Raw genomic sequence first — 12,457 nt, 5'->3', positions numbered from 1 at the left:
TTCTGTTGAATTTCATCAAAAAGGTTCAAAGGTGGACTCAGTTCTTATGATAAAGGTTAGTTATTTGATGTGCATGACATTTCCATGAAGTGTAAGCTTTAAACGAGAGGTTTGGCAAACATCTTTAATGTTTGTGAAGAATTACTAATATTGACCCATAGGAGAGAAATGGACACGGGTCCCTTCTGAAGAACATAACACATTCCACAAAATACAATGCCAGGATCCCTTAGGCTTATCCCATGTGAAAGGAGATCCTCCAAGCAGTGTATGTGCCTCCTGTACTCTGATCCAAATCACCACACCTAATTGGTAGAACTGGAATTACAGTACAGCCCCAAAGTGATTATATTAATCTCTTTTCCACCCTTCTTCCAAGCACAGTAGTAATGCCTCAAAATGTATTTTTCCTTGGTAACCTTTCTTTGATTTTCTTTCATCCTTTAGAAATTAAAATGTAAAAATATGACCAGAATTTCATAGAGTATTTGTCTAAGGTAGCATCACATTAGTATAATTATTTATTTATTTATTTATTTATTGTGTTTATACCCCGCCCATCCTGCAAGCAGGCTCACAAAACAGTACAGTGTACCTGATTGGCATACATAAAACTTAAAAACTCTATAAAATCTCATAAACAAGTAATTTAGAACATAAGTTAGCAGTTAACAATAAAGTGCATACAGTACTACAAATTAGATGGCTTGCTTCCAGATCTCATTCTGCGTTATTCCACCGATCATCATCCTCGCGCCGGAAGGCCTAGCGATATGTCAGGGCCAGATCTAGGATGGTAACAGTGGTGGCGACTCCTATTGGAAGGCCTGGTGGAAGAGCTCCGTCTTGCAGGCCCTGCGGAACTGTAAAAGGTCCCGCAGGGCCCTGATCTCCTCCGGGAGCTCATTCCACCAGTAAGGAGCCGCCACAGAAAAGGTTCTGGTCCTGGTACTGGTGAGCCTTGCCTCCTTGGGGCTCGGAATAGTCAGCTGGTGTTGGGCCCCAGACCGTAGTGCTCTCTGGGGTATGTATATATCACAGCATTGAATTTATTGTTTTACTTCCACCTGCCCTAGTGTAACATTTGCTGGTTTTTATTATCTTTGGCTGAGTTGTATCAAGATAATGTGTACACATTTGGTTTTTGCAATCAGGTATCCAGTAATTCTTACTGATATGCATCATTTTCTTATTTAATTGCAGAATCAGTTTGCTGTATTGCTTTTTGAGTCATACTGAAAATCTTAACTGTCTTCTCTGTTTTTCTTTACTGTTTCCTAATTGCTAATTTGTAATTTCATGTTGCCACAACTGTTTAAGCGCTGCTTCTTAATGTATTTTCAAATGTCTTTAAGGTATTTGCTGACTTTCTATACCTGTTGATTTTATTGAAACAGCCTCCATATCTTCTAGAAGACCTGTATTGTTCTGTCATTATGCCTCTACTAATATCCTTCACAACTGAGCTCCTGTCTGTCTTGTTGTTTGACTTTCCCTTGCCTTAGTAGGTTTTGTCAGTGATATGCAACATACAAGTTACTAGTTTTTTGCCTCTTCTCTCCCCCCACCCCCTCTTTAGTATGATGAGTAAACACAGAAAATCTGATTGTGCCTGTGCACTTTGTCAATAAGTGATGCTGTATGAATCTTTTGAAGTGTATAGTTTTCAGAACTGGTATCTGTACTGCCTGTTGGACATCTGAGCAGGAACAAAATACATTCTCAATTGTCTTATCAAATTGTGGCATGAACTTGATTAGAATGACAAATGTAATTCCTGAGCTAAATCAAAAATGAATTCACTGTCTCTGTTAAAGCAATGAAATTCCCTTTTAAAAATATTAAAGAATTTACGTAGTCTCCACTGCTTCCTGTTGAGAAATGCTTACAGTGATAGTAGGTGACAAGTAGCAAAGCTTTTTCTGTGCTGCTAGGTTTGAGGTGAGCATCTAACTAACAATATTGCAATGAACTTAAAAGAGAGAGAGAGAGAGAGAGAGAGAGAGAGAGAGAGAGAGAGAGAGAAGCTGCCACCTACACCAAGGCATTCTTGACTTCATGGTAATATTTGAAAATATTCTGTGGTCAAAGAGTAGGTAGTCAATTGAGTGGCATGTCAGCCTTGGTAAATCTTAAGATCATTTCATGCAACCACTGAGACTGGCACTCTCAGGTGTATGTGTCTCATCATTAGTGCAATATCCTGTGTTGTGGAATCTGGGTAAACCAAGTCTGTCTATCATAATTCTGTATAATGACTTCATTGCTGTTTTTCTCCAGTCTGACTACAGTGTCTTGTGTTGAATCTTGTGCCTGAATTTTGACATACTTTTTTTTTTTTTTTTAAATATATATTTTATTGGATTTTTTACACATACAGATACCCACCACCCACAACATCACCCATTACCATTTATAATTGCTTTTAAACAGCAGCATAGTCATTTTTCCTCCATTTAACACCATTTCTAAATACTTCTAAGTAATCACATAATCATTTAACAAGTACATTTTCCTCCTTGTTCAAGCATACAGCATCTAATAATTGTATTATTATTCTTTTCTCACTCTTTTTTTTCTTGAAACAGTCCACTATTCACATTTACTTTACCATTTATACTTAAGATTGTCTCAGCCAGCATAGTTTCTTACACCACTACCAGAGACAACATCCCAGAAAAGAAGAGAACCTTGCTTACATAATCTCTTAATATCAGATAGGATGATTCAATTAATACTCATTTTTATAAAACCAAACCGTTTTGTAGTTATTGGATAGTATTAAATAATCATATTATCCTCTTTAACTTATAATAATTCATTTTACCCTTAAATAAATTCATATATATCACTTCCATATCTTAGCCTCATTTCTTATCTGTCACTTTAAATCCCCCCCAACAACATCCAGCTTTAATCCAATCAATTCACTCCAATCTCTTGAAAGCCTATTTATAATTACTATTGGTTGAGTCATTTCATTTAACACCAAGTCATTTTTATAGATGATAAATACTCATATTAAACCATATTTGTAAATGTTGGGTAATATTAAATAATCATATTATCCTCTTTAGCTTGTAATAATTCATTTTACCCTTAAATAAATTCATATATATTGCTTTCATATCTTAATCACATTTCTTATCTGTAGCTTTAAATCCCACCATCAACATCAACTTTTAAATCAAATCAATTTACTCCATCCAACTAATTCAAGACCTATTTACAATTCATATTGGCTAAATCATTTCATTTAACACCAAATCAATTTTATAGATATTAAGTACTCATATTATCATCTTTAGCTTATGAGAATTCATTTTACCCATCAAATAATTTAAAAAGCCACAAATATTATGCCCGTATGGTTTATATTGCTTTCTGAACACCATTAGTATCCTTAGCCGCAGTAGCATGTCCACGTGTTCTTTCCCTCTGCACAGATGATAATTTTTTCCCAGTCTATCTTTCATGTTTTTTAAACCGACTTGTCTCCATATCTTCCTGACCTGTTGCCTTTTGCGCACATTTCGCTTTCGTCTCATTCTTCTCCATTTCCTTTTCACTTTACCAGCCTTTCTTTCTCCTTTTGGATAATTTTTTCCCAGTCTATCTTTCATGTTTTTTAAACCGACTTGTCTCCATATCTTCCTGACCTGTTGCCTTTTGCGCACATTTCGCTTTCGTCTCATTCTTCTCCATTTCCTTTTCACTTTACCAGCCTTTCTTTCTCCTTTTGGATAATTTTTTCCCAGTCTATCTTTCATGTTTTTTAAACCGACTTGTCTCCATATCTTCCTGACCTGTTGCCTTTTGCGCACATTTCGCTTTCGTCTCATTCTTCTCCATTTCCTTTTCACTTTACCAGCCTTTCTTTCTCCTTTTGGATAATTTTTTCCCAGTCTATCTTTCATGTTTTTTAAACCGACTTGTCTCCATATCTTCCTGACCTGTTGCCTTTTGCGCACATTTCGCTTTCGTCTCATTCTTCTCCATTTCCTTTTCACTTTACCAGCCTTTCTTTCTCCTTTTGGATAATTTTTTCCCAGTCTATCTTTCATGTTTTTTAAACCGACTTGTCTCCATATCTTCCGTGCCTGCACTGTCTCCAGCAGGCTTTCTGAGAAGGTGATGACCAGCCTTACAGGTGCTGCAATAGTGAAGGTGACGAGGTGATAAAGATGTCCTAGGGTATGTTCAGGGCTTGTGTGACAGCCCCACAAGCATGATAGGAACAGCCACATTTGTTTGCATTCCTGAATTAGGGTGTTTTAGTGTGTGTTTTTTAAACATTAAAAGAGTCCTACTACCATTTCTGGCTGAGAAGAAAATAGTTTGAAGCAATGGGAAATGTTCATTTCCCTTCACCCATGCACTCCTTTTGACATGGAATCAGACATCCTCCCTCATGTTACAGATGTCCATGGATGTGTCATCTGCACCAAGCTGACCCGGACAGACATGTATGGAATCTGAGACCTTTAAATACCTTTAAATCACTAAACTACTTCCTCATATTACTGAAGAGCTTCTATGAACACAACTCATTTGTTGTGCTTTTCAGCTGTTCTGTGTGCCATTGCCACTGCCATCCATGCCCTCAACAATCTTGCCACTGCCCTAGATGTACCCAGCTCAGATGGTAGCTACTCTTCCACTCTCTCTTTCCCCTATCTGGTGAGGCCTGGTACCATAAACCCCCTGTTTATCTATTCAGTATATCTATTCTGTTTATCTGTTCAGTATATCTATTATGTTTATCTATTCAGTATATCTAGCTGCTTGCCTGTGTCAAGCAGCTAGATATAATGCACAATGAATAATTTTTTAAAACTGTAAGAACACGTCATAGTGCAAAAGCAACCAACTGCAATCAGCCTGGTCATAAACCAAACCTGGTTATAAAACTCCAAACAGACTTCATCATAAAACCCTCATGCCTCTCCAGAGACCTTTCTAAACAGTTCTGTTTTCAGCCTCACTAAAGATCAGAAGAACAGAGACTTTCTTCCCCTTTTCTGGGTGGCTAGAACATCTATACAGAAGAAATTATTGTGTGATCAGTTTACAAAAGCACTTAGGTTGAAAGTCCAGTGTCACAAAGAATCTGTCAGCAACCTCCAGTACGTTTTTATTATGTGGAGTGCTGATAGAAGGAAGACCTGATGCTATCTGGAATTTGTTTTGTTTGTATCAACATGGAATGTTCTGGTCCCAGCTAGTGAAAGGAAACTGTTGTTCTTGCTGCCCTGTCCTGTATCATCTTATGTGATGTTCTAAATACTATGCCTGCTGATGTATAGAAAGTTCCCTGTTGGCTTTCATAGATCTGCAAATACAGTAATGAAAAATAACGTTTAGTGGGACTATCTCTTGAAAAGTTCCCTCACCTCATCCTGCCCATTATATTTAGCAACGATATCTCACTCCATTTGTGTTTGGAAGAGAGCAATTTTTATAGTGTGGTTTTTAGAAAATGTAATAACTATATATGGATAAAGTACTTGTGTCTCTAATAAGAATATCCTGGTTGACTGCAATATCTGCACTCCTTAGACTATTACTTTTGTAGTCGCCGGACTGTGGTATCCCCAAGAATACACCTGCATATGTAAACACTCCAGTTTTAATTACTTTGTAGAATCTGGTTTGCATTGTTGGCTCTGCTGATGGTTTTGTCTGACTGTGAATTGCTCAGCCACATGCTTTTTGGTGTATGTGGTTGACTAAGGAACCCAGATCCCATAAGCCTTGCCCATTCCAGTGCTTTAAAAACAAACACGTGACCTCATTTTTCCATGCATGAAAACCTTTGCCTGCTCATATACCAGTAATAAATATTCAAGCAATGTATTCAGCTAAATAATAGCTTTATTTATATACAGTATGCCTTTCTCACTGAGACACCAGGCGTATGCAGCCCTAGGGACTCGGTTCAAGACTTTGGTCTCTTCGCCCACATACTCAGCAGAATTAAATCTACTTGGTGAACGAAACAATCCATTAGCTCTCTGTATACATACAGGTATACTAGGGAAGATCACTTAAGACCAGCTTAGATAGCAAAACAGCAGCCATATTTGTTTAATTGCATTTCTGCCTTGGAGTAGCAGGGTCTGACGCTGATGTGAAAAGGAACATGCAGATGAGAGGAGCTGACCTGTCTCCCATGTCACCTCTTGACACTCAGTTGACCTAGGTTCTTTTCCTTCTATCTCTTGCATTATCTCGTCTACTAAGGATATGAAATAATGCCCATGAGAATTAAACTATTATAATTTTTTGCATTCATACATTATTTACAGTATGTAACAAAACAGATACTTTTAAAAAAAATAATCCTGCCCTGAATGTCAGGGACAGAACAGGAAATTAATTTAATAAGTATTTGTTTTGACAAACTGTGTTGGCAGTAAACTATTATTATTTAATGAGTACTTTATTCAGGTATTGTAGTAGCTGCAATCTTTGTTTTGTACAGATTGCTTAAAGGATTAAAGTAACCATGTATATTCTCTAGTTGGTCCAGTCTGTGTATCAAGTTGGGCAATCTTTCTTCACATAATTGCTGTCACAACAACTCTTCTTTTATGTGAGTATTTGTGTGTGTGTATGCCTGGAAGTCATGGTTAACTTCTGGTGACCCCTAGTGGGGCTTGGACGTTTCAGAGAGGTGGTTTCCTGGCCCTGGTATTCTTTGGAGGTCTCCCATCCAAGTACTTGCCAGCCAGGGTCAGCCCTACTTAGCTTCCGAGATCTGACGAGATCGGGCTTGCCTGGGTTATCCAGGTCAGGGCAATTTCACAACAGCTCTGTGGTAGGAAAAAAACAGTGTGCCAAAGGACTTACAGCAAGTCCAGTAGGATTTGAATATAGATCTCCAGTTTTCTTATCTTGATCATGGAATGGAAGTACATATTGCATGTGATGTGGTCATGTGGCCAAAAATGGCTCTCCTAGTTTGAGCATTCTCCTGAGACATGTAGGACAGGGGTCTGCAACCTATGGCTCTAGAGCCAAATGTGGTTCAATACAGAACAATGTGTGACTCCTTCACTACAGAAACTGCAAATCCTAAAGTATATTGGTGAGGTAGTTGGGATGCTAGAATAACCTGTATGAAAAGGGAATGGCAGACAAAGATATTCTTTGTGTGGGATTGAGGGGTTTCTTAGAGATGCTGTACAGAAAAGGTAATGTTATCAGTAATCCAAGTGAGAATTTATTTCTTTAGGGGATTTCTAGGCCACCTCTCCAAAGTCCTGCTCTAAGAACCATACACAGATTGTTTTAGTGCACTGGTGTAAATCATGCAGGGTGCTCCTGTGTATGTGTACTACTTATTGTGAGAGCCCCTGTTTGCCACTTCCTAATAAAGGACTCACAACAGCCCGTGTCTTGACTGTGGAAACTTTATGGATTATTAATCAACATGTTTCTTGTCAGTAATAGGCTTTCTTATGTCGGCTTGATCCCTTGCTTGTAGAAGGTTGCAGACCCCTGATCACATTCATACTTTCTCTCAACCTGCTTCACATCATTGTTTACCACTGGTAGGGAGACTTGGAATGTAATGATGTCACATCATGAAACAAGTGACCCTACAGATCACAAGCAAGAGCAGATGTTGATATATGCTGCCAAAATGCATAGCTGTGTTTGCATGTAATGTATAGTTTTGTCCTTTATTCTATGGAGATTCTGATCATTTTCTTAAACCTGAGGAATGTTTTATGACCATAAATTGCACACTCATAGTCCCAAACTGTATGGAATTAAGTGCTGGCTGTGGGTTGGATAACCTGAGACCTGCTTTTGATTGTCTTTAGTAAGCATACAATGCAAGTTGTGTGTTTCTAGAGCCCTCACATTGGCCACATCATGTGAAACTGAAAGCAAAGATTTTCCAGTATTTCAGAAACAGAGATTTTTTTAAAAAAATAGCTGCTGGTGATCCAGAATTAATGAGTCTACAGGCTGCCTTTTTAACAGTTTCATCGGTTGAGCTGGTGCTGGGGTAACATGCATGTGCAATGGGCTGGATCCTACAGTTGCTTTAGTAGATGGAGATTGTACAGGAGAATCTTCCCTTTCTCCCAGCAGCCGCCCTCCATACACTCTCTGAAAATCCTCTACTTGTCAATCCCTTGTAAATGCACCATGGCATGCAGGCTACAGTGAAGTAGAGGAGCTGGAGCATAATGCTCCCCCAAATTGTCCACTAACAGAGCAAGCACTGAGCACTTGCAAGATTTTACATTTTTCACCGTTAGATAGTACTGAGGAATATGATACTACTCTTAGATGTATCTGAAGGGCATGAGAACTGCCTGCTAAGAAACAAAATCCTGGCACAACCACTGCCTTGTTTTGCCTGAAGAATGTGGATATTACTTTTTAAGGGTTTGTATCTTTCTGGCAGCTGGATAGCTAAGCAAGAGGATGAGTATGGACTTTTTCATTGTTTGAGATTTAATGCAGAGGCTTTTTATAGAGAATATTACATTTTTTCCGTTTCAGGATGTCATATATAAGAAAATTACACACTGTGTTCCTCTTGGGGTTACTTGTGTTCTTTCAACATACAAATGTTAAGAATTGGTGCATTTTTAATCTGAACAATTAGGTACAATAGTTCATGAAACTTTTCTGGATATGCAGCCTATTTCTTGATGATGTCTTGTGCACTAAGGAGAGCACATTCATACTAGATAAAATTGCATTTTCTTTTTTTTAGTTCTGTTAGTCACACGTATTAAACAATTCCTCCTGCCCTCCTTATTACTTCATTACTGAGTACTTCATTGCTTTATTGTGGTTGTCATTGATGTGTTTTGTGTAGTAGCTGTGTGAGAGCAATCAGCTGGTAAACAGAACATAAATTTAGTTTTTTTTCTGATTCTTCTGTTTCAGTGAGGGCACCCTACTTCATTGACTTGAAAAGGCCCCAGGATCAAGGTTTAAACCACACCTGTAACTACTACCTACAGCCAGAGGAGGGTGTAACAATTGGAGTCTGGTAAGGAAGGCTTTGTCTATCCGGCTATCCACTGGAGTCTTTTCATCACTATGTCTTTTAGGGTTACCAGATATGTTTTTTCTTGGTGTCCATACTTTTTTGGGCTCTTTTTTAAAAAACTGATGAAAATCCTCTTTTTGGGTTGGAAAGTTAGGAATATTCCTATTTAGGACCAATTAAGTAAAAAGGAAAAGGTTTCTCTTGCTTGAAAGCCAGCTGAATCTGACTCTAGGGGGCGGTGTTCAACTCCGTTTCCAAGCTGAAGAACCAGCGCTGTCCAAAGACTTTTTCGTGGTCATGTGGTCGGCATGACTAAACACCAAAGCGCATGGAACACTCTTACCTTCCCACCGAAGTGGTACCTATTTATCTACTTGCAATTTCTTGCTTTCAAACTGCTAGGTTGGCAGGAGTTGGGGCCAGAGACGTGAGCTCACTCTGTCATGCAGCACTAGAGTCTCGAACTGCCGATCTACAGACCTTCTGGTCTGCAGCTTCGAGTCTTAACCTCTGAGCCACCGTGACTCCTTAGGAGCAATTATCACACTTTAAATAGTAGGGGCATTTAAAATGATATTTGTCATATTGATCACTTGTTAGAAGTAGTCAGTTGAGAAATGTGTGCTCTTATTTGCTTTTCAAAATATGGTAATATATGAAGGTTTTTTGATTAGGAAAATCTTGAGCATCTCGAAGAGCTCTCCTGAAAATGTTGCTTTTTCTTGCATTGATTTATTATTTGTGGCTAAGAACACGTTGACCTTTTGAAAGATACACTGTTTTCTGGACTAAGTTCAGTAGCACATAAAAATCAAATTGCAGAGGAGGCTGATGATACAAATTTGAACACTTTTTAAGTTAATTTGTAGGTTTTGCCTTAAAATAACAAAGACCTAAGAAGTCAGGACTGCTTTTCATGTTAGGATGAAAAAGTTTGCTGTAGTACAGGGTTCCCCAAACTTGTTGACACTGCATGCACTTTGGGAATTTTGAGAAAAGGTTGTTGGCGCCACTTGAAAATGGTTATGAAGACAGGGCCAATCACACAACATTAAAGGTTCCAATCCAAGTAGCATCCTACAACAGCAATAGCTGCTTTTGAGTAGGTTATCTCCACAGGTTAAAGGCAACCATAATTTGGTGGAACACAGGCATAGAAATGTTTGAATAAATACCTCCTGGGGTGAAGCATCTCCTGCACCAAGAAGTCAAAGGAAAGCTGGAATTGGCCCTTTGGTAGAAACACCCTGTTTGTTTTCAGTTTCCAAAGAGAGGGGAGACCAAACAGAGAGGTTTCCAATCCCAAACATATAGGAAGAGAGTCTCTGTCTGTGGCAAAACAAAGGCCACTTGGTTGTGACACACCTGTTCAGACAAATGGGGGGAAGGTGTCCCAGTGTTCCCATTTTTTTTCCCATTCAAGACTCTCTGGATTTTATTCTCCTCCCTTCTTGAGTCTTGAGGTATCAGGAAGCACATTGTTGGTGGGGGTCATGTTGGGATCTTTTGCTCTAGCAAGTCACTGTGTTCTATGGGAAGTAATATAGGAAGGACGAGGACTTAAATAAACAGGTCAGAGTTCACGAATTACTGCTAAGTAGTATTGGAGATGTTTCTGCTGAAGTTTCAAATCAGATAATTATGAATACTGACTTGCCCAGTGTGTAATACTTAACTGCATTATGAATTAAATGCTGGCTTCCCCAAAATGTTTTCTGTGCCTCAGAAGTACTTATCTGCCATCTGTACTGCAGAACAGGGCCTTTTTCAAGAGTAGCACAGAAATGATGGATCTCTAGCCTCAGGGGAGTTTGTGTGGCCCTTTCTTAAATGCTGTTCAGGCACCAAAGAAACATTTTTGTTCCAGAGAATGTTTGAGGTCTGGGGTTGGTTTGGGTTTTTTTTTTGGGGGGGGGGTGTCCATTATTTCTGTTTTGATGTGTTGTTTTTCAGTTTTATTTATTGGCTGTATCTGGAGATTATGTTTTTATAAATGTTTAAGCTACTCTGAAATGTGTTTTAAAACTGATTTTTGCATGTCTGTAATCAACATTCAGGCTGACCAAACCACTGTGTTGGTACATGTACAAAAGTTTTTTTTAATGTTAACCACTTTGTCTTAGTGAACCCTAGGTTGTTTCATGTATATTACAGGTCTTACAATCAAATTAGTTTTCTTGATTTGTTTGTTGGGAATGTTTTTATTCAGTCACTCTTGGTGTTCAGATCTAAAACCTGCTTTTGTTTGGCACGTGTTTGGGATATGTGTTAGAACTTCTGAATGCTCTGAATGGTGATGCAAGCTACAGTTCTGTGGGAGCGTGTGCCAGTGTTACAAGCTGAGAGAGAAACCAGCATTTTTTTTTTCAAATACAGATCATAAATATCAAATAATGTGATTAGCACTCTCTGTAAGCCGCCCAGAGACCCTTAGGGGTTAGGGCGGGATAGCAAATCGAATAAATAAATAAATAACCAATTTTGAATTGCACCAAGGAGAGCTTGCCTATCACTAGTCATGTTACACTCAGCTGGTGTCACATAATGGCTACAAGACTGAGTTGCAGCCCAAGAGGTCTCCACATCAAATTGTACCATGCCACAAACACTTAGGCAAGTCTCTCCACCCCCTTCCCAGTCAATTCCCCCATCTGCTGTATAGGAACAGTAATGTATTTTGCCAGGAGCTATGCCATTCCCCCCTTTTATCCAGAGAACTCAGGGAGGCATACATGGTTCTTCCTTGTTTTATTCTTGTAACCAGCCCTGGAAGACTGGTTAGGCTGAAAGAGGGAAACTGGTCCAAAGTCACCTAGTGAGCTTCTTCAAGATGGGTAGCCACGTTAGTCTGTCTGTAGCAGTAGAAAAGAGTAGCACCTTAAAAACTAACAAAATTTGTGGTGGGGTATGAGCTTTCATGAATCACTGCTCACTTCTCCAGATACCTCTGAAGCAGTAAGCAGTGACTCATGAAAGCTCATACCCTACCACAAATTTTGTTAGCTTTTAAGGTGCTACTGGACTCTCATTCTTTTCTACTACTAGTGAGCTTCTTGGCAGACTGAAAATTTGAACCCTGGTCTCCTGGATCCTAGTCTGATGCTCAGCACTACATCTTACTGGCTTGCAGGTGTGTTGTACAGGTTACTGTGATAATATACGTGAAACTCTTTGAAAAGCGATTGCACTAAATATTACATTTTATGCATAGAAGTGACTTGTAGGAACTAACCCCAGGTATAAAGTATAAGGTCTAAAAGATGAAGAAACTTAGCCTTATATGTTCCATATTGTGGCTGTGTGATGTAGTAACATACCTTGCATGATAGTTTTACTGTGCTTTTTCTAAACAACAGTAGTGACTCCGGTGAGCATTTGAGAAGATGGGTGTGGTGTGTTAATGGGGGGGGGGGGTGGGCCCTAAAAAAAAAACCG

At 38.9% G+C, this 12,457-nt stretch overlaps 1 protein-coding gene across 2 annotated transcripts in view; it reads left to right on the top strand.

Moving 5' to 3' along the window:
* Positions 1-12,457, top strand: part of LOC107111964 (monoacylglycerol lipase ABHD12) — a 92,117-nt gene that overhangs the window by 32,423 nt on the left and 47,237 nt on the right. For both annotated transcript variants that reach the window (XM_015413013.1, XM_015413012.1), the window contains exon 3: positions 8,917-9,022. In XM_015413013.1, coding sequence (XP_015268499.1) covers positions 8,917-9,022 — 106 coding nt within the window. The remainder of the gene's footprint in view (positions 1-8,916; positions 9,023-12,457) is intronic.

The sequence above is a fragment of the Gekko japonicus genome, unplaced genomic scaffold, assembly GCF_001447785.1.
Source record: "Gekko japonicus isolate JY-2015 unplaced genomic scaffold, Gekko_japonicus_V1.1 scaffold2446, whole genome shotgun sequence".
Lineage (NCBI taxonomy): Eukaryota > Metazoa > Chordata > Lepidosauria > Squamata > Gekkonidae > Gekko > Gekko japonicus.
Note: the sequence above shows the minus strand (reverse complement) of the source record. Positions and strands in the feature narration are given on the sequence as shown.